This window comes from Hypomesus transpacificus, chromosome 6, assembly GCF_021917145.1.
Source record: "Hypomesus transpacificus isolate Combined female chromosome 6, fHypTra1, whole genome shotgun sequence".
Taxonomy (NCBI): domain Eukaryota; kingdom Metazoa; phylum Chordata; class Actinopteri; order Osmeriformes; family Osmeridae; genus Hypomesus; species Hypomesus transpacificus.
In genome coordinates, this window is record NC_061065.1 from 5,407,554 (window position 1) to 5,431,880 (window position 24,327).

Consider the following 24,327-nt stretch of genomic DNA (forward strand, 5'->3'; position numbering starts at 1 on the left):
AAACAACAATCTTAAACACAGATCTTCCCCCAGGTGTACCCTCAGGTGGTCTGACTCAAGGACTGGGGGTTCCAGCGTGGAAAAGGGGAATGCTAAGACAGGATAGATGGAAACTCTGTGATTCTTCTCTTCATATCTGGAGAACACTGGGGAGGGGGGGATCAAACTGAACAGTCCAAACTCTCTTTCCAAACAAGGAAAACTGGCAGTTTGTGTTGGCTGTCATCGCACCTCGCCTATTCTTTACACAGTACTTTACACGGCATCTAGAAAACAGACAGTTTTTTGACTCTGACCACCGGAAAACTGTTAGAACTATGCACCTCTAGTCCTTGACTTTCTGCTGTGCTTTCTAACGCACCGTTTGAATGTTGCTTTTGATCAAAGTGCCTGCTAGATGAATCAAGTGTACACTGTAATGGTGTCCCTTTATCACAGCCAGCTGAATGAGGCGGTGCACAGCCTAGGGCTGATCATCCAGCCAGAGACACTGTCAGATACTTAACCCCCCCGGTCGTAAACCAGTTGATGGAGCACCCGCTGTGTCCTTCCTTTCCTCTCTCTCCCCTTCTCACTCACTCCCTCCATCCCTCCTCTGCCTCCCTCCACCCTCCACCCTCAGAGAGAAGTAAGTGTCCGTCAGATGAAATGATGGCATTTTAATAGAGAACTGCTTTTCCCATCAGCCATGGGGGCTCTGGGGGTGAGGGTTTGGTGCCAGGATACATCCTGCCCCAGAATCAGGTAACGCTGACATTCCTCCCAGGCAAGGAAGAGGGATGGAGAGGGGGGGGGGAGGGGGAGAGAGAAGGATGAAGGTGACCCGTTTCCCAGCTGACCTTCTGAGGAACAGGTGTTTTCTGCTCCAGACAGGAGCGGCCTTGCCAGCATGGAGGAAGAGACAGGGGGGAGAGGGGGAGGGAGGGAGGGGAGAAAGGGAAGGAGAGAGGTCTAGCTCCACATCACCAGTTTCCTATAAATGTGTAAAAGTGATCACACCACTGTATATGTACCTCTAATAATAATAATACTCAGCTGTGTTCAGTCAGCAGTGATACTGTAGCTGTGTGAGCTGAACCATAAAGGACACACGTGTGCATGATCTGGTCTATCAGAAACATGAGGAAGTATCCTTGACAAGGACACGCACACACACACACAATGACACATCTTCTACTTAAGTTCTTCTAAGTCAGTAAATGTGTGTCACTAGTTTCTCTCTGTGCCCCCCTTCCCCCACCCCCTCCATTCACACGCACACACACACGGAGATGTGAAGAGAGTGTGTGTGGGTTTGTAGCATTCCTGAGAGCAGGGGCAGCAGACAACAGGCCCAGGGTAAACACAGGCAAGTTTACTCAGGGACACCCTGGAAGGCTTCCGCTAGCCTCTCCTAGCTCTGAGACTCCACCTCAGGCTGACTAGTCTTCCCCAGGAGCAGGGCTTACACAGGGATACATGTAGGATGAGGGGAAAGTGGGGGAGAGGGAGGGAGGGGAGAAGGGGGGGGGGATTGGGGAGAAGAGAGTTGGAGAAGAGAAGAGGGGAGGAGGAAATGGTAAGAGAGAGGAGGGTAAGGGGAGGAGGGGGAGGCTGGGAGAGGAGGGTAAGGGGAGGAGGCTGGGAGAGGCAGCCCTGAGAGACCTGTGGCCTGGTGCCAGACAGCAGAGCTAACACAGACGCCAGAACTGAGACAAAGAAACAGGTGTAGCGTTCAAACCCTCTGAACACTCCCACTAGATCCCTTTCAATGAATGAGTTTGTGTGAGTGTGTAAGTACATGTGTGTGTGTGTGTGTGTGTGTGTGTGTGTAATGGAAAAACAAAGCAGACTGTCTCAGCCGTTTTTAAATGACTTTATAATTATACAGCACATCTTTCATATGGGCTCTGAGGTGAGAGGCAACATGAAAAAAAAAAAATGAATGGCCTCAGACAGGTAATCCAGAATACACAGCAGCACCTGGAGAAGAGTGTCAACACAACTAGCTGGGCGACAGGATGACTCAGGACACATGATGAGGCACTTGGGACAAAGACAGGTCGCTGATTCCTGACTGATCAGGGATGAGGACGGACATGATATCTTGATGTGGTCGGACGCTCTGTATATTCTTTCGATAAAATTTTTGATAAAATGTTTTTCGTTTTCTTTGCTGTCAGCACAAACTCTCAGTGGAGGGTTTGGAGTTGATGGCGAGAGCAGGCACGCTGGCTTCTGTTTTTGGCACGTTGCACTTGACTTTCAAAGTCCTGTTAAAACAGAAGAGTTTCTTAGAAGAGTTCGCCTTTTCCTTCCTGGGTTTCTGTTTCCACTTCCTGTTTACTCTGTTGTCCCGCACCGTGGTCACAGGGTCAGGCTCGTCCTGGCTGCCTGGTATCTGACAACAAGCCTCGCTTGGTACCACGGCGGACCCCTTGGTGTCCCCACTGAGCCGCGCCCCAGCTCCCCCAGCTGGGCACCTCTCCTCCCTGCCTGGGGAGCTGGGTCTGGCTGGGCAAGGCCCAGGGTGTGTGTGGGCTCCATAGGTGTGTGGAAGGGAGGGGGGGCAGTAGGTGCAGGGGCCTCCAGACACGAGGCTCTCCTCCAGGATGGAGGTGTCTGTGTCCCCAGCGGACTCCTGGGGCTGGGGGACCTGGAGGCGGGTGTGGTCACAGTACTTCTGGAGGTGACAGCTGTGAGGAGGCCCTGGTCTGGGCACTCTGGTCTGGGGATAGGGGTGGAAGTGGGCTGGGGGGCAGTGGACGTAGTGCATGTGGCACTCCATGGGCCTGTAGACCGGGTCTGCCACTGAGGGCGGCCCCTGGCCATGGCTGGCCGAGAGGGGGAACTGGGACGTGGGGCAGGAGGGCTCCTGGGGGGCTCCTGGGGTGGCGGAGCAGGTAGTCGGTATCCAGGGCGTGGCCGAGGCCTGCTGAGGGTGGGAATGCGGTGGTTTGTCACAGGTACAGGCGGGGTGGTGGGGGTACAGGGGCCAGGGAGGGAGGTCTGAGGCCAGAGTATTCTCCTGACAGGGATCCCCTCTTCTACTCACCTCCTTGCCTGTGGAAGGTGTGTGTGAGCAGGGGGCAGGGTGCGGGGCCAGTCCGTTGTACAGCTGGCTGCCGGCTTCCTGCTCCTCCGAGGCCTTCTCCTCGCCCTGGGAGGCCAGGGGCTCCAGCTCGTGGTGCTCCACATCTCCGCCCCGCCCGTCCAGGTGGTACTTCCCCGGGCCGGAGCTCTTGCGCTGGGGGGAGGGCGTGTTGGCGGTGCCCTGAGCGAAGGCCTGGCACCGGAGCCTCTTGGGGAGGGGGATCTGTCCGCAGGTGCCCTGGGGCCCCAGGCAGCGGCACATGCACTGGAAGAAGAAGGTGGCGAAGGCCCAGCTGATGCACATGATGAGCATCATGAAGGTGCCCAGCTGGGTGTACGCCAGCACGGTCGAAGGCATCATCATCGCCCCGGCGACGAAGGTGGTGAGCGCTGCCATGGCGATGGCGGATCCCATGCGACTGAGCGAGAAGACGACCTTGCCCTCGCGGTCGGGCTCCGGGGCGAGGCGGTACGCCACGCCGTAGTGCACGGCGAAGTCCACCGACAGCCCCACGGCCACCGAGATGGTGACAGACTCCAGCACGTTGAGCTCCCAGCCCAGCAGCACCAGCGAGCCTACGGTGACGAAGATGGTCCCGGCGATGGAGAGGATGGCGTAGAGGCTGATGATGATGTTCCAGGTGGTCAGAAGCATCACGCTGAACGCCACCACCACCGACAGCGCCATGGCGATGAGCGTGCCGTTGGACAGGCTGTCCTGCAGGTCGTAGAACTCCAGGTTGCTGACGAACCAGCCGTGCCGCAACCCCGCCGGCGCTCCCTTCAGCTCCTCCTGGATCCAGGAGTCCACCTCGCTGTAGAACTGATGCATCTTCTCATAGGCCAGCGTGAAGAGAAAGGTGCTCTGGAACTCCAGCACGATGGAGCGTATGGTGTCGTTGATATCGAAGCGTGGCCCGGGGGTCTTGCTGTCCAGGTGGTAGATGGTGCTGCGGTCCAGCTCCATGATGGCCCTCTTGATGCACAGCTGGAACACCTCCTGCTTGTAGGGGAAGGTGGACTGGCTGCAGCAGGGGTAGACGGACGCCTCCTCGCAGTCCTGGTTCTCCATCCACTGCTTGAAGGTCTCGATGAAGCAGCTGGTAAAGTCCTGCTCCTCGGACTGGAACACAAAGCTCTGGTTCCTCAGCTTCTGGCAGAAGTTCAGGATCCAGGTCTGTGAAGCGGGGCTGGCGATGTTGAAGCCGCCGTCCAGGACTAGCCTGCCCTTGTTCTTGGGGTTCAGAGGATCTCCGTTGTCCACGGGCGTCACGCCCCAGATGATGGTGATGGGCATGTGCAGATCTTCCCCGTGGTGGACTCTCTCAAACATGAAGAGCTTCTTGAACTCGGCATCGTAGCGCTCAAAGGGGTGCGAGGACCTGAACACCTGGAACTCGGCCAACTCCAGCGAGGGCAGCTTCATCTTGGGGTCGACGCACACCACATAGGCCCCCCCTACCGTGAAGGCCAGGAACCAGAAGAGCCACAGGTAGCGCAGCTTGATGACGATGCACGGCAGCACCTTCTCGAAGAAGATCCGCGAGGCTTCGGACATGGTGAACAGGCAGCTGCTGGCCCGCTGGCAGAGGCCGTACCACAGGGAGTGTGTGGGCAGCGCCCCCTGCTGGGGGGGCTGGGAGCAGGGGAACAGGCTGGGGATGTAGCGCTCGTGGAGAACCACCACGGCGGGCAGCCAGGTGACCATCAGGATGTAGTTGACCAGGATTGCGGTTCCGGCGTAGACGCCGAAACAGCGGATGGCGGTGATGTTGCTGACGTAGTTGGCATAGAAGGCGGCGGCCGTGGTGAAGCTGGTGACGAACATGGACAGGGCGGCGTGCTGGAGGGTGATGCTCACCGTCTCTGACAGCTCCTGGTTGGGCTTGTCGCATTTGGTGTAGTTCCAGATGTCGCAGAGGACGAAGGCGTCGTCCGCGCCGATCCCCACCAGGATGATCAGGGCCGTCAGATTCATGAAGGGGAAGAACTCAAAGTCAAACACCATCCGGTACAGGAAGTAGGACACGATGAGGGAGCTGATGATGGCGATCATCGTCATGAAGGTGATGAAGACCGAGCGCGTGTACACGCACATGACCACCAGGACGATGACGATGGCGATGGCCGGATACACCGTGTCCGTCAACAGGTAGTCCTGGAACAGGTCGTGTTTGATCCCAAACTCAATCCCTGTGACCGTGGTGACTCCATCTGAGGCGTTCCACTTCTCAAAGTTGTCCAGGTAGATCTTCATCATGGTCTCTCCCTTCTCCGTGGGAGAGAACAGCATGCTGTACTTGAGGAGGGGGGGCGCGTACTCCAGGGCCTTGGGGCTCAGGAAGTCCTTGTCGACCAGGAAGTGGAGGATCTGGTACACGGCGTTGAACTTGGTGCACTTCCTGGGGACGTTGGCACATTTGAGCTGGTCCTTCCTGCGAGTGGTGGCGTCCCAGCAGTCTGGGCCCAGCGTGGCGTTGTGGTAGAACTTGGAACAGGAGCGCAAGATCTTCAGGGTGTGGGAAACGTCGCGCTCCGTGATCTTCTGGCACGAGGACTTGTTGGTGAGGACGGCCACGTAGTTCCCCAGGGTCCAGCTGGGACAGCAGGATGCGTCGCTAGTGCGCTGGCACAGGCTCCAGTACTGGGGGTGGGAGCGCACCTGGAGGAGGGGGGGGGGACAGGTGAACTCATTATCCCTCATCATCATCATCATTCTTCTCATGTTCTCAATACATTTCATTCGATTATATTCAGGCTGCTGCTGCAAATCGCAACCTGTTCTTAATTCACCTACCTGGTAAAATATCAATCAACCAATCAAGACAATCATGACAAGTTATTAAACATTCCTAATTGACTTGAAACAAATCATTTGAGGCTACTAGTGTAAATGATGCTATAATCCTTACCCGTGTGTTGTCCAGATTGCACATTGACTTGATGGCTTGTATGTTCCACAGATTCTTCCCCTCCGTAGAGCTGAACACCAACCTGGAATACCTGTCACCTGCAGACAGGGAATACAGAAACACAGTGAGGAAGTTGGAGAGGAGGGGGAGAGAGGAGACGAGGGAAGAGGAGGAAAGGAGAGGGGAGGTGATATGCAGAGGAGGGGAGGGAAGAGGAGGAGAGGAGAGGGGAGGGGATATGCAGAAGAGGGGAGGGGAGAGGAGGAGAGGGGGCTTGTACCTGGAACGTCACAGAAGAAGCTGTCTTTGCTGAAGTCCCACTCGGCCTGTCTTTTCTCTCGGTCAAAGTGGTCCTCCGCCCAGCGGTCCTCCTGGTGACTGGGACCACACACACCATGAGCAGGAATATATATACACATATATACTATCAATACATATATACACACATACATATATATTGATAAAAGTTAGTCTGATCAAGGCACAAATGATCATTGGAAAAGTTTATGCTATAAACAAGGAGCCTACAAATGGCTCCCATCAGGGGAGTAATGACTAATGACTATGAGTAATCATTGTATTATCGTTATGATGATAACCAGACCAGACGAACAGATCTCAGGGGGGGGGGAGGAAAGGAGGGGTGGGAAGTAGGATGGGAGGAGGGAGGGAGGGAGGAGGAAGGGTGGGAGGAGGGAGAGACGATAAGGAGGAGTACAGACAGGTCTTCAGAGGAAGCACATCCTCTACCAGAGACAGACAGAAAGCTGTTTTTTGTCAGAGGCCCAATCACAGAGGGCGTGGCCAGGGCGGTGACTCGCTGCTAGCCTCCCTCCCTCCGCTCTGAGCAACCATACACACATCCCTCATCTGGGACTGGATAAGGCTTGGCCTGCTTGTGAGTGAGTGTGTGTGTGTGTGTGTGAGAGAGAGTGTGTGTGTGTGTGAGAGAGTGTGTGTGCTCACCTCTTGGCCTGCTCGTCAGCGTATTTGAAGGGGTAGTTTGCCAGGGTGGCCTTGTAGCCAGTGTTCTTCACCATGTTGTTCCATGTGACCAGACGCTGGCCAATGGCAGTGCCTCTGGGCTCGAACCCCTAGACAACACACACACATTAATTATGTTTCACAACAGACAAACACACACTCTCACTCTCACACACACAGGAAGGTGGACATTCTCACCAGTAAGGGGTCAGAAAAGTCTGGCAGATCTGGGACCAGAACCCCCACCAGGGCACACACCACGATCAGCACCGTGCACACCCCCAGCACCACCACCGGCCAATCAGCTATCAGCTCTGCATAGCTGGGGAGGGAGGGACGACAAGACACTGGTCAATCACACTGTCAATCAAACAAATCTACTGCTAGAAGCCTGTACATTCATAACAATAAGTAATACAGTACACTAACTATAAATAATGATAAGTTTATTAGAGCTGACCCAGGGTAGTCGGGGGGGGGAGGGGTTACTGTATAGTTACCGTGATATAAATGTATAAAGTGTTACTGAGGATAGTGCTAAAAACTCCTGACTAGAAACAACAGCTAGGCCTGTTAGCATGCTGTTAGCATGTAGCAGCCCCAGGTGCTGGTCCGGGTGTTGATCTACTGAGGCCCCCGTTGCCATGGTTATTCTCCTGCTGGGGCTTGAGACGACACGAACACGTTCGAGCAGCAGAGAGGATTGTGGGAGTTTGGGGAGGGAGACATTCTCCACATTGGTAACTATGGTGACTCAGTGGAGAGGAATGACTCATCTGCTAGTGTCTGACAGACATGGGGAGGAGGAGGAGGAGGGAGGAGGAAGAGGGGAGAGTATACACACACACAGAGATAATGATAGTAAGGTCTTACCTTTTGGGAAAGCGGAAAGGCCTTGCAGGGCTGAAAAACAGAAAGAAATCAATCAGGATTACATTTACAAGTCAAAACCAGAGATTGGACCCCGTCCCGTATCCGTGGGTAACCATGCGAGAGGAGAACATGTTTTCTCATTAAATCTTTTTCTTTTCTTCGTAAGTGGTTGTAAAAGCACACCAGACAGAACCATCTATAACCATCAGCACATAGAACCATCAGCACATAGAACCATCAGCACATAGAACCATCAGCACATAGAACCATCAGCACATAGAACCATCACCACATAGAACCATCAGCACATAGAACCATCACCACATAGAACCATCACTACATAGAACCATCACCACATAGAAAACCATCACCACATAGAACCATCAGCACATAGAACCATCACCACATAGAACCATCACTACATAGAACCATCACCACATAGAAAACCATCACCACATAGAACCATCACCACATAGAACCATCTAGAACAACCCCATCCTCCTGCTGGAGTCTGGAGACATGAGTATCTCCAGTTACATGCAGTTACATCAGTCTGATAACTCGCTTCTATCTGCAGAACGAGGCTGTTTAAGGGTGGGCACCAAACAACAAGGAAGTCAGGAAAGCCAAACAGGAAGTGAGCTCAAAGGCCCCCTCTACCACAGCCAATCGGGATGGACATCTCGAATGTGATTGGAGCAATATGCCAGAGGGGGGCCAAAAGGTCATCTGTGCCCCCTCCCACCCCCCCTTAAAAGGGAATCCGTGGAATGCCGTAATTAGAGGTTGCCACGGCAACGAAAGGCGCACACGAACAGAACCTATGGGACTGGAATGCTGATTTCTCCGGCCATGTTGACCAGATGTTGGGCGACCGTGAGTCTTAAAACAATGTGTGTACACAGACACGCAGGGCAGAGCTCATTAACACACCCCAAGACACAAGCAGTCCTGCTTTAAAACAGTCATAAACATGAACCTGAGATTCACCCTTTCATATCCGTTTGGTTCCTGCGCACCAACACTGACTGATGGAAAACACATTGGGTCGTTATTTCTCTCCCTCTGTCTCTCTTCCTTTAACCACGTATCGGTAGCCAAGGAAAAACTCTGTAAATTGATTTATGTCTGTTTTCTGTTGCGTTTCCTTGTAAGGGGCGCGAGTGGAGGAATTTTGCTCGGAGACACGGTCCAACGTAAAGCCGCCGTTACAGAAAACGGTTGAACTGGATTCACGACACGTCTAGATTCTCTATCACGTCAGTACAGAATAACCCACCATGTCTGCTTGCAGTGTTCTAGTATGGGGTTATATTTCATGAATTCTGCTCAATCAGACAGAACGTGATTTGCGAAGCACTCCTCGCTGGGTTCAGTGCAAAATATCTGGGGAGAACAGAAAGGAAAAACGTGAGTACTCGTCACAGTTAACGTTTTCCTCGACAGCTAAAAGCCGTCGTGAAATAACGGTTTTCACAGTGCAATGGTGCCGTTATCGCGTTGTGTCTGAAAGGGTCTTAAAGCTGAAATATGTTCTGCACTATCAGAAACATCTGTTTTTATATTACGCAAAAGCACACAAACAATTGGATGTTCCCACATCATCGACCCTGGAACTAGGCCACTGTACTTCATAAACCCCAAAATATTTCTGGTGAAATCATTATTGGTCTACCAGAGAATGTGTAGCAAAAAGCCTACATGACTAAAAGTACACAAATACATAAACAAGTCGTCTTTGTTTCCAGCTTGAGCTGGTCTGTCAGTAGCAGGGTAGGAGGATGAAACAGTAATGTCCTTGAAGGAGGCAGACCGAGGAAGGACGGCCAGAAGGCTCTGAGTGTGCAGAGATCTGGGGGAGGGGAGGAGGAGGGAGGGGAGGAGGAGGGAGAGGAGGAGGAGGGAGGGAAGGAGGAGGGAGGGGGAGGGCGTGTGAGCTGTGTTGACTGATGATCGCAGAACGACAACCAACAGTCAAGTTTCCTCCACCTCCCCCCTCCCTCCCTCCACAGCTACAAGTGTCTGTTAGCCTTTATTCTGCTTGCTGTGGGGAGGCTGTGGATCTGGAGTCTGTGGATCTGGAGTCTGTGGATCTGGAGTCTGTGGATCTGGAGTCTGTGGATCTGGAGTCTGTGGATCTGGAGTCTGTGGATCACTGGGTTAATGAGCAGAGGAGCGGGCCAGCACACGCCTTCGTCACACTGGAGGAGAGGGGGGAGGGGGGGAGGTCAGGGGTCAACGCCGGGGGGGAAACTGCTAACAGACGCGGAGATATTCCTGGAATAAGGCGTTGGGAGTCGAGGCAGGAGCAATTACTGTCATCCCCATCTGAACCCCTCCTGTGATGCAGCCTCGCCAGGAACACTGCACACAATCAGACACTCAGACAAGCACACAGACCCTCTGAATAGAGCAATCTGCTCAACTCAGACCAGACCAAGGCCCTAGACTCCGACCAGGCCAACCCAGACTCAGACCAGGCCAACCCAGACTCAGACCAGGCCAACCCAGACTCAGACCAGGCCAACCCAGACTCAGACCAAGGCCCTAGACTCAGACCAGGCCAACCCAGACTCAGACCAGGCCAACCCAGACTCAGACCAGGCCAACCCAGACTCAGACCAGGCCAACCCAGACTCAGACCTAGGCCCTAGACTACGACCAGGCCAACCCAGACTCAGACCAAGGCCCTAGACTCAGACCAGGCCAACCCAGACTCAGACCAGGCCAACCCAGACTCAGACCAAGGCCAACCCAGACTCAGACCAAGGCCCTACACTCAGACCAAGGCCCTAGACTCAGACCAAGGCCTTGGGCCGAATCCCAATACTTCCCCTTCCCCCTTCCCCTTAACTTACCCCTTCCCCTTGGCCCTCGAAAGTAAGGGCTAAGGGCTACATAGCCCTAGGAAATGGGACGCCACTTGGTTACAGGTACGTCATCTAGCACGTATCGATATCTCCAAAGCAAGTAGCGTTATGCACTGATATTAAATGAAATTCGCTGCTAATGGAGTTTACTTAAAACTGTAGACATGCTAGTCAGAGAAATGCGGGACTGTTGTGCAATTAGCACTGTAACATTAGTGTACCAAACTAGCGATTTTTTGAAACGTTTCGATTTGGAAAATGGTTGCAAATACATATGTTCAGGACTGTGTATAACACAAAACAAGACTGTCATGACTTTTTAATCAATTAATTAAGCCGAAAATATAACATTTATCGGACTCTCTGGATGATCTGGCCGCCATTGTTGCCGGTCGCGCAGGATTCACATAGCCCTAGGTTTCAAGTAAACTCCCGATCTTACTTGGTTTTAAGGGGTGTATACCCCTTAGTCTTAGCCCTACCCCTAGCTCAAAAAGAGTATTGGGACACCACTAGCGCTCACGTGAACGCACAAAACTAAGGGGAAGGGGGAGTATTGGGATTCGGCCTTAGACTCAGACCAAGGCCTTAGACTCAGACATTAGACTTGTGGCTCTAGACCCTAGACGAGGCCCCAGTCCATGGCAATTAACAGGATATCACTTCTTACAAGCTTGTGATGTCGCTGAATAAAACAGACTGGAGCCTCATTTAAAAAACTTTGCGACCGCAGCTTAATCTGCGCCTTTACCCAGCCGCAAATAGCGGACGGTGTATTTCCCGCATTTTGCGTGGTATTTATCAAACCAGATCCTTGTCGGGCGCCCATTAGTGTTAATTAGCGCACCGCTAACAATCGCCTGCATGTTAATGCCACCATGGGTGATTCGAGAAAAAGAAGAAAAAATGTTCAGCAAACAGGAGCTAGATATATACACACCCACTTTCCCTTATACCCTCCCAGCAGCGGTAATCTGCGTTTTTACTCAAGTGCGCTGCCTTTGTAAATACGGTGTTATGTCTTTACCCGCTCTTTGGGTTTCTTAAAGATCTGCTTGAACAGGGAGTAGAGAGGTCCAAACTTAGACAAGATAAGCTCATACCATAGCTAACTCTGTCTGCATGGGCATACTCCGAGCAGGTGTGTGAGAGAGAGAGAGAGGGGGAGAGGGTGTGTGAGAGGGAGGGAGATAGAGAGGGGGGGGTGAGAGAGAGAGGGGGGGGGGGGGGGGGGGGTGAGAGAGAGAGAGAGGGAGGGTGAGAGAGAGGGGGGGGGTGTGAGAGACAGAGAGAGAGAGAGAGAGAGAGAGAGAGAGAGAGAGAGAGAGAGGAGAGAGAGGGAGAGAGAGAGGGGGGGGGGGGGGTGAGAGAGACAGAGAGAGAGAGAGAGAGAGAGGGGGGGGGGGGGGGGGTGAGAGAGAGAGACAGAGAGAGAGAGAGAGAGAGAGAGAGAGAAGGAGGGAGAGAGAGAGGGGGGGGGGGTGTGAGAGACAGAGAGAGACCGAGAGAGAGAGAGGGGGGGGGGGGTTAAAGAGAGAGAGAGAGACAGAGAGAGAGAGAGAGAGAGAGAGAGAGAGAGAGAGAGAGAGAGAGAGAGAGGGAGGGAGAGGGAGGGAGAGAGAGAGGGGGGGTATGGACAGCTACATCCTCCTGTTGGTCCAGACCCTGAGCTGCCATCTCCACATTCCTGCTGGTGAAAAACGACGGCGGGCGGATTCCACACACACAGGCTGCATTTCAACACTGCAGCCGATAGTTACAAGCTGTCCCGGAGATGTCTTTATTATGGGATGGCCCTCTCCAAGGCTGCAGCAGGCAGCTGAACCCTGCCTGGTGAGGGAGGGGCTGGACTGTGGACAGAGCTGGGATGGCAGGCAGGGGGATCATCTCTGTCACTTACACCGGATCAGGGGGGGGGGGTCTACACCTGTGTGTATATATATATAGAAAATAAACTGTTTTATGGAGGGATAGTTACTACATTAAGATGTCTAGCCATTCAGTCAGTCAGCCAGCCAGCCAGCCAGCCAGTTAGTCGGTCGGTTGGTCAGCCATCCAGCCAGCCTGCTCCAGGCCAGCTGCAGCCCCTGCAGCCTGACAGAGGAAGAACCTGATGTGAAGTTATGACAGCGTGCTGCTCAGCCCAGCTTTGATCCTGCGCTCCAGGAGAGAGAGGCTTTCATCTGCTTCATGAGCTCAGCTACAGCACGGCCAGCCACTCGTCACTGTTTGGCTCCTCCACCCACTTTCTCTCCTCTACCTCTCTTCCCCCCCCCTCTCTTCCCTCCTTCCCCCTCTTAAAGTACAAGTGAAACCAGGGAACCTCACCTGTTGAAATGTTTGCAGTTTTAACAAGGTGTAACTCAGATCATTAAGTTAGTTTTCTACTGTAAAAATGTGTGTAGAATCAACAGCAGCTTCTTCCAGTGCAGTTTAAGAGGCTCAGGTTGCCACCTTCTCTTTCAAATCAACTTACAGAGCAGCCATGTCCTCTGGGGGCCTATTACTCACCTTTTACAACTAGCAGGAGTCAGCGTCTCTCTCTCCCTCTCTCTCCCTCTCTCTCTCACACCCTGCTCACAGGGTCAAGCCCAGCCCAGCTCCAGTCAGGACACAGTGGGCGTTGCACATTTGTTATTCTTGATAACGCACAAATCCTCGTCAAACTGACTCTGACATCCAGCGCCCCGGGGTGACAAGGCCGGCTGGCGTGGTCATGTGACCAGGCCGGGCTGGCGTGGTCATGTGACCACGCAGCCCAAGCAAAACATTCCACACTTAAAGATCTGGATATATCATCAGATCATGATGAAAGTTGAACGTATCTGAACACATCTGTACGTCGAGTCAGTCACATGGCGTGTTGTGTTGGGCTCCAGAGGAGCCATGGGAACCACCTGCCTCTCCTTCCAAAGAGAGAGAAAAAAGAAAATCCAACTTGTCAGATTCAAAGCAGCGTGCAATAATAAGAGTGGACCTTTCTTTAGAAGCGGGGGAGAGGAGAGGAGGAATGCCTGCTATCTGAGGATCCATTGAAACCAATCCAAACCTGTGGCGTTCTAAACCAACAGGAATGCAAAGGCAGGAGAGGGAGGAGAGGGCAGGAGGCAGGAGAGGCAGGGGCCTGAGTCGGGTCTCCAAGCGAGAGGTAAGTGAGGAGGGCAGGGCTGCCCTGAGCCCTAACCCCCGAGGGTCCTGTGAGGCTGGGGAACCGTGCTGTCTCTGCCCCAGGGTGGCACACGGTCTAGAGCCTGGGCCTGGGTCCTTGTTGTGGGTCTAGGGCCTGGGTCCTTGTTCTGGGTCTAGGGCCTGGGTCCTTGTTCTGGGTTTAGGGCCTGGGTCTAGGGCCTGGGTCCTTGTTCTGCGTCTAGGGCCTGGGTCCTTGTTCTGGGTTTAGGGCCTGGGTTTAGGGCCTGGGTCCTTGTTCTGGGTTTAGGGCCTGGGTCCTTGTTCTGGGTTTAGGGCCTGGGTCCTTGTTCTGGGTCCTTGTTCTGACAGCCACAAGTTTGAAGTGCTGCTTTTGCAGTAGATAAGTATTTTGTTGTGCGCAGCTTGCAGTTCACTCAATCACTCACAAATTATATTAGTTTGTTACTCACTTAAGTAATAATATTACATAGCGCGTTATATTACATAACGCGTTACCCCCAACACTGATGTCTACATATTCTGTATATATGAGTGGGTACGGTCATGCGTGTGTTCTGAGTGGGTACTGTCATGTGTGTGTGTGTGTGTGTGTGTGAGTGGGTACGGTCATGTGTGTGTGTGAGTGGGTACGGTAATGCGTGTGTGTGTGTGTGTGAGTGGGTACGGTCATGCGCGTGTGTGTCTGAGGGAAAGCGTAACAGCTGAGGAGGCGAGTGCTGCGATCATGCCAGTAATCCCTGCCCTAATCTCCAGGATCACAGCCTTGCAGGGATCAAAACTGATATTTGACACAATCTTGTCTGACTTAGTTCCTTCAAATTACCAGGGCATTAACCCCCCCCCCCCCCCCCCCCCCCCCCCCCCACTTCCCCCAGATCCAGTAGCTCGGACACAGTGGCACTGCAGTCACCATGCCAACCAACCCCCTTCCAGGAGAGGAAAGGGGAGGAAAGTAGAGGAGAGGAGAGGAGGAAAGGGGAGGAGGGGAGGAAAGGGGAGGAGGGGAGGATAACAGAATCTTGGTCTCTGGTTCTGACAAGAGACGTATGTCTGACAGAGTTGATCCTCCCTTTTATCTGTCCATCTGGGGCTGTCCAGACACACAATACCAGCAGGAGGCCAGGGGGCTGGGAGAGAGGCCAGGGGGCTGGGAGAGAGGCCAGGGAGAGGCCAGGGGGCTGGGAGAGAGGCCAGGGGGCTGGGAGAGAGGCCAGGGAGAGGCCGGGGTTAGGGTCAGACTCAGAGCTGGAGTACATGGTCTGTAATTGAAACCTGTCATCGGTGAACAAGAGCGACCTGTTTACTAAACAAGAGAGCGTTCTACAGGAGAGCCCACATCTGCTCCTTGTTCCCACCAGGAGGAGGAGGAGGAGGGAGAGGAGAAGGGGAGGAAGGGGAGGAGGGAGAGGAGGGGAGAGGAGGGAGAGGAGGGGGATCTCTGATCTAATGGGTGCAATGCTATCGAGCTCTCTCTCCTCTCCTCTATCCAACCAGCTACAGAGAGACTCTAGGTAACGTGTGTGTCTGTGTGTGTGTGTGTGTTGGCAGTGTCCTCTCCAGATCTGGCTACACACATCTCTCCCCCCACACTCACAGGGCAAGACGGGATGTAGATGGAACATTTCCATGTGAAGAACATCAGCAAAAATATCCAGATCGACCACAGTGCAACTCCTCCCAACCAGGAGAACGGTCTGACACCAGGAAATAATGACCACCGTAAACATTGCTTTTTGTCCTCTCTGTTTGCTCACTAAATCTTTGTGGAGATCCTAAATACAGGATGATGATGAGAGGATTGAGCGGGTCCACATGAGGAGCCGTGGTAGGTCCACAGAACAGTCCTGCTAAAGACGGCTCTCTGGAAAAAACTGTTTGCCAACAAATGAGTTAAATCCCACCGTCCCAGTTTACTGGAGAACACGTGTGTGTGTATGTGTTTGTGTATAGGTGTGTGCATGTATATGTGTGTATGTGTGTAAGTGTTTGTATGTGAAAGAGAGAGAGAGAAACACCTCCATGTGGTTTATTAAAGGGCTCCAGCTATCAGCTCCTGTGTTTGTGGACCAACATCCTTGAACCACTGAACACTGCAGCCACTTGGACAGAGGAGCTGTCTGAGGCTGGAACCTGCATACATGGAGGAATTTGGCCCTGAGTATTGAAACTCTTCATGAGGGACCCGTCGGGACTCCCTCCCCCTCCCCCTCCCCCTCCCCCTCCCCCCTCCCCCTCCCCCTCCCCTCCAGCCAGCTACCCAGCAGCAGCAGAGATGATCTAGTCTGTCTGGCAGGCTTGTCTCTATGTTGATAATGTCTGTATTGTGTTTGCCCAGGAAGAGGACAGAGCGGCCATCAAACCATCACCACCTCTCACAGGAGCGGGGGGAGAGGCCAGGGAGAGGCCAGGCCAGGGGGAGGAGAGGCCAGGCCAGGGGGAGGCCAGGCCAGGGGGAGGAGAGGCCAGGCCAGGGGGAGGAGAGGCCAGGCCAGGGGGAGGAGAGGCCAGGGGGAGGAGAGGCCAGGCCAGGGGGAGGAGAGGCCAGGGGGAGGAGAGGCCAGGGGGAGGAGAGGCCTGGGGGAGGAGAGGCCAGGGGGAGGAGAGGCCAGGGGGAGGAGAGGCCAGGCCAGGGGGAGGAGAGGCCAGGCCAGGGGGAGGAGAGGCCAGGCCAGGGGGAGGAGAGGCCAGGCCAGGGGGAGGAGAGGCCAGGGGGAGGAGAGGCCAGGGGGAGGAGAGGCCAGGGGGAAGGTAAGAGCTTGCAAAGGTTTTATCCTTTATGAACCTGTGACTTTTTGATCAGCCATCAAATGGTTTACCACTGAGCTATACCCATCCCCATGTTCTACCACTGAGCTATACCCATCCCCATGTTCTACCACTGAGCTATACCCATCCCCATGTTCTACCACTGAGCTATACCCATCCCCATGTTCTACCACTGAGCTATACCCATCCCCATGTTCTACCACTGAGCTATACCCATCCCCATGTTCTACCACTGAGCTATACCCATCCCCATGTTCTACCACTGAGCTATACCCATCCCCATGTTCTACCACTGAGCTATAATAATCCCCTAAATGCATCAGGGATCTTGTAGCAACACGTATGCCAACGAAGAGAGCCTTGTTATAAAACGACTGTAGCCAGTAAACATAGACATGCGTTCAGAATGTGCTACATGTCTTGAACAGAAGGTTGGTATCATCTAGAGCAGCCCAGCCCCAGGCCAGGGTGAGGGCTGGGGGAGGGGTGTGTGTGTGTGTGTGTGTGTGAGTGTGAGTGTGTGTGGGTGTGTGTGGGTGTGTGTGTGTGTGTGTGTGTGTGTGTGTGAGTGTGTGTGTGTGTGTGTGTGTGTGTGTGTGTGTGTGTGTGAGTGTGTGTGTGTGTGGGTGTGTGTGTGTGGGAGTGTGTGGGTGTGTTTGTGTGTGTGTGAGTGTGTGTGTATGAAAGGGGCTCTGTTGGAGCAGCAGGTGAACTGGCCTCTGTCTGGAGAGGGGCAGACTGCAGGGAACAGCTCTCTCAACGACACACAGGGGCAGGCACACACACACACACAGGGTTATAAACATGGAAGCATACACACATACAGAGCCGTATACAGACAGACTGGTAGACAGACAGGCAGAGGCAGACAGGCAGAGACAGACAGGCAGACAGGTTAAGGGACAGAGATCAGTAAACTGTGTTACCTGATCCCAGCTCCATGGTTCTGCAGGTGCTCCTGCCACTGGTGCTGGAGACACAGCGAGGGGGGCGGAGTCGCCTGCACACAACAGGCACAGGGGGAGGGGCCAGGGTGAAGGGCGGGGCCAGGTGGTCCAGGAGTGGAGCCGGGGGGTACGGGGGCGTGGCCGTGGAAGACGAGACACTCCTGCTGGTTGCTGTGGCAGCAGAGAGGGGGGTGGAAGGGGCAGTGGTGACGGCAGGGGGGAGGGAGAGGAGGGGGAGGGGAAGAGGAGGAAGGGGGGAGGAGCTTAACAAGTCTCTGAGAGTCAGCGAGGTGGGGGGCGGGCGTGGAGGAGGAGGCAGGGGGCCGGAGGGAACCGTTGTGTTTGACCCCTCCGTTCTGGCTCCCTCGGGCCCGGCAGAGGAGCTCTCTGGCTGGGTTGGACGCCGGTGGCTCCTGGGTCCAGGAGCTGCAGGGGGCCTCACCCTGCTCCTCCACCCCCACCGGCAGGCCTCCACTGGGGGCGTCGGGGCTGGGGGAGGCTCTCGGGGGCTGGGGGAGCCCTCCATTGCTGAGGGTCAGGGGGTCGCCGCTGGGGTCGCTCAGGGCCATGGTCGTCTCCGGCAACTAGCCTAGCGCCGAGTAGGCCACTCCTCTGAGAAGGAGAGAGATAGACAGCGGGAGAGAGACGTTTTAGCTCAGCCATATTGACATTTAGTTGAACATTGACTCTATTCACAGAGCTGGTAGCTGGGCTGGGAGAGAGGAGCAAGGGAGAAATGTGACTCCACTTTGAGGGAGAGGTGAGAGGGAGGAGGAAGACGTCATTACACTGAGTGAAAATCAGCTTCTCACAGAATACCTCAGGTGGAGCCATAGCTATACCTGAGACGTTCTACCTGAGACAGTTGCAGCAGCTAACCCCTTTCACCTTCATCTTCTCAGAAGGCTAGCTGAGGGATCTAGAGCAGCGCCAGGGGAGGCTGGCTGAGGGATCTAGAGCAGCGCCAGGGGAGGCTGGCTGAGGGGTCTAGAGCAGCACCAGGGGAGGCTGGTTGAGGGGTCTAGAGCAGCGCCAGGGGAGGCTGGCTGAGGGGTCTAGAGCAGCACCAGGGGAGGCTGGCTGAGGGGTCTAGAGCAGCGCCAGGGGAGGCTGGCTGAGGGATCTAGAGCAGCACCAGGGGAGGCTGGCTGAGGGGTCTAGAGCAGCGCCAGGGGAGGCTGGCTGAGGGGTCTAGAGCAGCACCAGGGGAGGCTGGCTGAGGGATCTAGAGCAGCACCAGGGGAGGCTGGCTGAGGGATCTAGAGCAGCACCAGGGGAGGCTGGCTGAGGGGTCTAGAGCAGCACCAGGGGAGGCTGGCTGAGGGGTCTAGAGCAGCACCAGGGGAGGCTGGCTGAGGGATCTAGAGCAGCACCAGGGGAGGCTGGCTGAGGGATCTAGCCACAATATGCTCAACATGATTCAAAAGCGGTGCATTGTGTTTCAAAGGTTATGGAGGGGCGTGTGTACAGTGCCCTCCAAAAGTATTGGAACAGTGAGGCCAATTCCTTTATTTTTGCTGTAGACTGAAAACATTTGGGCTTGACATCAAACGATGAATGTGAAACCAGAGATCAACGTTTCAGCTTTTATTTCCAGGTATTTACATCAGGATCTGATGCACAAATTAGAAAATATCACCTTTTTGTTCGAACCCACCCATTTGTCACGTGAGCAAAAGTATTGGAACATGTGACTGACAGGTGTGTTTTGTTGCCCAGGTGTGTCCTATTACATACATTATTCAATCAATAAATACCACTGAATGTCTACACTCAGGTTCAGATTGGGTAAGATAGGTTTTGTCTATGCAGACTGTATTCAGAGGTGAAAACAACATGAAAACCAGAGCGCTGTCTTTGGGTGAAAAACAAGCAATTGTGAGTCTTAGAGAAGATGGAAAATCAATCAGAGCCATTGCAGAAACATTGGCCATAGCCAGTACAACCATTTGGAATGTCCTGAAGAAGAAGAAAACTACTGGTGTACTAAGTAACAGACGTCGAACAGGTAGACCAAGGAAAACATCAGCAGTTGATGACAGAAACATTGTGAGAGCTGTAAAGAAAGACCCTAAAACAACTGTTAGTGAGATCAGCAACAACCTCCAGATGGCAGGAGTGAAGGTATCACTATCTACTGTTCGCAGAAGACTTCATGAACAAAAGTACAAGGGCTACACCAGAAGATGCAAACCACTCATTAGCAAGAAGAATAGGAAGGCCAGGCTGGAAATTGCCAAAAAGTACAAAGATGAACCTCAAAAATTCTGGGACAAAGTTTTATGGACTGATGAGACAAAGATTAACTTTTACCAAAGTGATGGAAAGGCTAAAGTTTGGAGAAAGAAAGGAACTGCTCATGATCCCAAACACACAAGCTCATCTGTGAAACACGGTGGAGGTAATGTCATGGCTTGGGCTTGCATGGCTTCTTCTGGGACGGGCTCATTAATCTTCATTGAGGATGTAACACATGATGGCAGCAGCAAAATGACCTCGGAAGTGTACAGAAACATTTTGTCTGCCAATTTAAGGAAAGATGCAACCAAACTGATTGGCAGAGCCTTCATCATGCAGCAAGATAACGACCCAAAACACACTGCCAAAACAACAAAGGAGTTCATCAGGGGCAAGAAATGGAAGGTATTAGACTGGCCAAGTCAATCTCCAGACTTAAACCCTATAGAGCATGCATTTTACCTGCTTAAGAGGAGACTGAAGGGAGGAACCCCACAAAACAAACAACAACTGAAAGAGGCTGCAGTGAAAGCCTGGGAAAGCATCAAAAAGGAAGAATGCAAAAGTTTGGTGACGTCAATGGGTCACAGACTTGCTGCAGTTATTGAAAGCAAAGGATTTGCAACTAAATATTAAGTCTTATTCACTTAAATATGTTTTAAGTATATCTGTTCCAATACTTTTGCTCACATGACAAATGGGTGGATTCAAACAAAATGTGATATTTTCTTAGTTGTGCATCAGATCCTGATGTAAATACCTGGAAATAAAAGATGAAACGTTGATCTCTGGTCTCACGTTCATTATTTGATGTCAAGCCCAAATGTTTTCAGTCTACAGCAAAAATAAAGGAATTCGCCTCACTGTTCCAATACTTTTGGAGGGCACTGTATGTGTGTGTGTGTGTGGTGGGGGTGATGTTGGCACGGCGCCCATACCTCGCCTCCCCCACACCCTAGAACACATCTGTCCAGGTGTGAAGGCAGCTGGATGAGTAACCCTTCACCTGGAGACTGCCCTGTACCCAACTCAGTGTGTGTGTGTGACAGTGTGTGTGTGTGTGTGACAGTGTGTGTGACAGTGTGTGTGTGACAGTGTGTGTGATAGTGTGTGTGTGACAGTGTGTGTGTGATAGTGTGTGTGTGAGTGTGTGTGAGTGTGTGTGTGAGTGTGTGTCAGTGTGTGTGTGTGTGATAGTGTGTGTGTGTCAATGTGTGTGTGTGTGTGTGTCAGTGTGTGTGTGAGTGTATGTCAGTGTGTGTGTGACAGTGTGTGTGTGAGTGTGTGATAGTGTGTGTGTCAGTGTGTGTGTGTCAGAGCATGCGACAGGTGGGTTCTGGGATGCGTCAACATGACTGAGGGGGAAACATGAGAATGACAGCTAGGATCAGGGCCGAGAGTGTGTGTGTGTGTGTGTGTGTGTGTGTGTGTGTGTGTGTGTGTGTACATGAGAATGTGTGTGACTGCGTGGCACCGTGTGAAGGGGATACCCACTTCAGACCACTGTGGAAAGAATTCCTCAGTATATCACAATGGACAAGGTCCAAAAAACAGTCTTTCAAGGGCCAATAAACTGACAAGCTTACTTAAATGTTGACTTTTATCTTAAGATTCAAATGTAAAAAGTAAAGCTATGCACATCTGTCTATCTATTGGTTTTCACCGTTGCTCCTTGGGCCAGAATAATTCTGTGAAAGGCTGTGTGTGTATCTGAGTGTGTGTGTGGGGTGTGTGTTTGTGTATCTGTAAGTGTGTGTGTGCTCTGACCATGAGCCCTTACAAGTAGGTGAGACTTCTAGGGCATCTGCTCCAACACAAGAACCCTTCAGACAGACAACATCACCAACACTGTCGCACCAAGTGATCATGAGGCCGGCTGAGAGGGACTGGAGTTTGGAGAGATGGATGCATCTGTCTGCACCCCTCCTCCGTCTCTCTTTTATGTCAAGTTGGTGATTATGGGGTAAGGCCCTTGGAAACTAGCAGGTACACGACAGAAGGTGAGCTACGCCAGCCCTTTAATTAAAGCTAATAGACCGTCATTATGAGGACTCTGTCAAGACGTTTAATAACTGTCGAGTGCCGACTAATAACAGAATTTCTGCTGTCAGTCGCCGAAGCTCAACCGAACGCCTTTGAGAAATGACTGACTGGATTGTCTAAAACGTTCAAAATCCTTCACGAGTTATTTGAGGGCTTACAGACAAGTCTGACATCGCCGGCCTCATTTTCACAGCTGGGGTTTGACATAACAACACGACGCTGTTTAGCCCGGGGCTGTGCTGTTTTAAGCTAAACGGGTAAATGACCGAGTCCGTCGCTTTAATCGTCTGTTCCTCGCGCCGTGAACACGCGCTTCCAGCTGAAATAGAGAAAGGCATCACACGCAACTTTTCCATACATACGGAAGTACATTAACGAACAATAACAATTTAGAATAACATCCGTGAGATTATTATTTTTTCATCCTTAAAACTAAAGTGTTATAATTGTTAATTAAGTTATAAACATAATTTGCATACTATCTTTGCATTTAAAAAAAAGAATTGGAAGAAAATATTTCCCATTCCACAAAATGTAGCCTGTGCATTTTAAATACATCCACAACTGTGCAAACCTTATATTTACTCCAGGCCAGGGAAGAACTGCCTACTTTTGATAAAAAAAGAATGGATAATGTAAAATCGGCCAAAAGGTAGGCTAATCAAATAAAATTGTAAGAATTAGGGTCATCCCATTTCCATAAACCATTTTCTTTAAGCGGGGCTTCCTGTTGATAATCCGTAAAAACGGAGAAGCAGTTTTTGTCACATCATATCACTAATCTGAATTCTCAGTATTGCAAAGCAGGGAGCCAAAAATCCCATTAGTCCACAACACAGTTACAGTTTGATCTACCTAGATTTCAAAAGATCAAGGATCTACAGTTGCCGAAGAAGAAAAAAGTAGCCTACGGACAAAAACTCTCACAGGTTTAAAAAATACTTACCGGGTTGTTGAATAGTGATAGTCTTGCTTTAAGCAGTTGCCGCGTTTACCCACAACATAGATAAACCGAAAACGGTTTCCGTTTAGAATATCCACAACAAAATTACTCCGAAACGGAGCAACAGGTCGCGACAATCGCAGGTCGTTTCTCACGGGGAACGGACGGCGAGAATGATAAACACATGCGCCGTGTCTCAGGCTCAGGAAGGCGGTGGGCTGGAACTGCGCACGAGCTCAGCGATAGGACGGTCCCGGTGCTCCAAGCCTCTCTGATTTAACCCGCTCGCTGCCTGTATCTAGTTCACAACAGCTGGACGAGGGTCCGCTTACAGCTCAACCAGTCTCCACGTTTACTAGGGCACAGCCTCTTGTACAAGACCAAGCTGAAACTCGCTTAGACGAAGGAGCCTACAGGTCACCTCTGCGTTCTTGCTTTGGTGGGATTCACAATGCAGACTCATACATATTTAACTAGTTAAATAATGTATGTTAATAGCTAGATAATGTAATTATTTACACTGTAAAAACGCTTTATATTTAATCAGTAGTTAAAACTCTTAAACTGCAACTGCAAAAACAACAACGATGCAATCATGAAATCACAAAAATGACTGCTCGCTGCACAAGGAGTTATGCTTTGGACTTACTCCAACAGCCATAACCAGGATGTCCCCCGCCCATGTCATGCCTGCATGTTCTACTCCAAATTAAAGATTACAGTCCAGATGTATTAAACAGCTATAGTTGCTTTAACCTCTTAAAATACTCTCTCTAGCTTGAGAACTTCCCACCCTGCTCTACAAACCCTTGAAATAACTTTGGGTTTAGCGGTCTCATTCGGAGCTCAAAGCGGACCTTTCCCATGTGGATAAAACTCAACCCAACCAACTTTTTAGCCTCACAGTTAGACGTTTATGATTATAATTACATCTACATGAAGCGATTAAGATAACGTGAAAAAAAAATACGGAAAGCGGGGAGGGGACGAGACCGGGGGGTAGGAAGAAACAAAAAAAACTGGAGAAATCTTCCTCGTTCTGCGATCTGTTCTGGAAGTCAGTGGACGGTTTCCGCCGCACTTAACGCAATCAGCGGGGGCGACGCCTTATGACGGTGCATGATGGGAAGACGGAGGACCCTATACCTGGCTTTAATTTGAGATGTCGGCCAGCATCAGGACACGGCTCATATACCATAATAATCTGCAGTGGTTGGGCTGGCTCCAGGAAGGGAGATGGTTAATGGCTATTTAGCTTAATAACTCCCATTGCAGTGTCCAGCAAGGGTAAACTGCTAGAATCAATTCCATGGAACCAATGTACGTTTGGCGAATAGTTAAGGTATGTTATGGTACTGTAAAAGTGAGAGAGAGTTAATAGTTAAGGTGTGTTATGTTAGCGGTCTGTCCCACATTCCCTCAGGTCTCCATTACAATGTCACTGTTTCAAGGGGTCCGTGTAGAGCCTGCTCAAAGAGCCCTGAGACAGAGGGAGGGAGGGGTGAGAGAGGAGGGAGATAGGGGGGAGA

General features: G+C 52.0%; 1 protein-coding gene across 1 annotated transcript; it reads right to left on the reverse strand.

The window, feature by feature from the left end:
- Positions 1-1,839: 1,839 nt before the first annotated feature.
- On the reverse strand, positions 1,840-24,327 carry disp1 (dispatched homolog 1 (Drosophila)). The gene is made up of 8 exons (XM_047022330.1): positions 22,802-24,327; positions 17,554-18,186; positions 7,842-7,871; positions 7,167-7,290; positions 6,951-7,078; positions 6,265-6,362; positions 5,985-6,082; positions 1,840-5,734 (listed from the first exon to the last, which is right to left on the reverse strand). Exons 2-8 carry the CDS (start codon positions 18,141-18,143, stop codon positions 2,159-2,161), a joined length of 4,644 nt encoding a protein of 1,547 aa, XP_046878286.1. The 5' UTR covers positions 18,144-18,186; positions 22,802-24,327; the 3' UTR covers positions 1,840-2,158.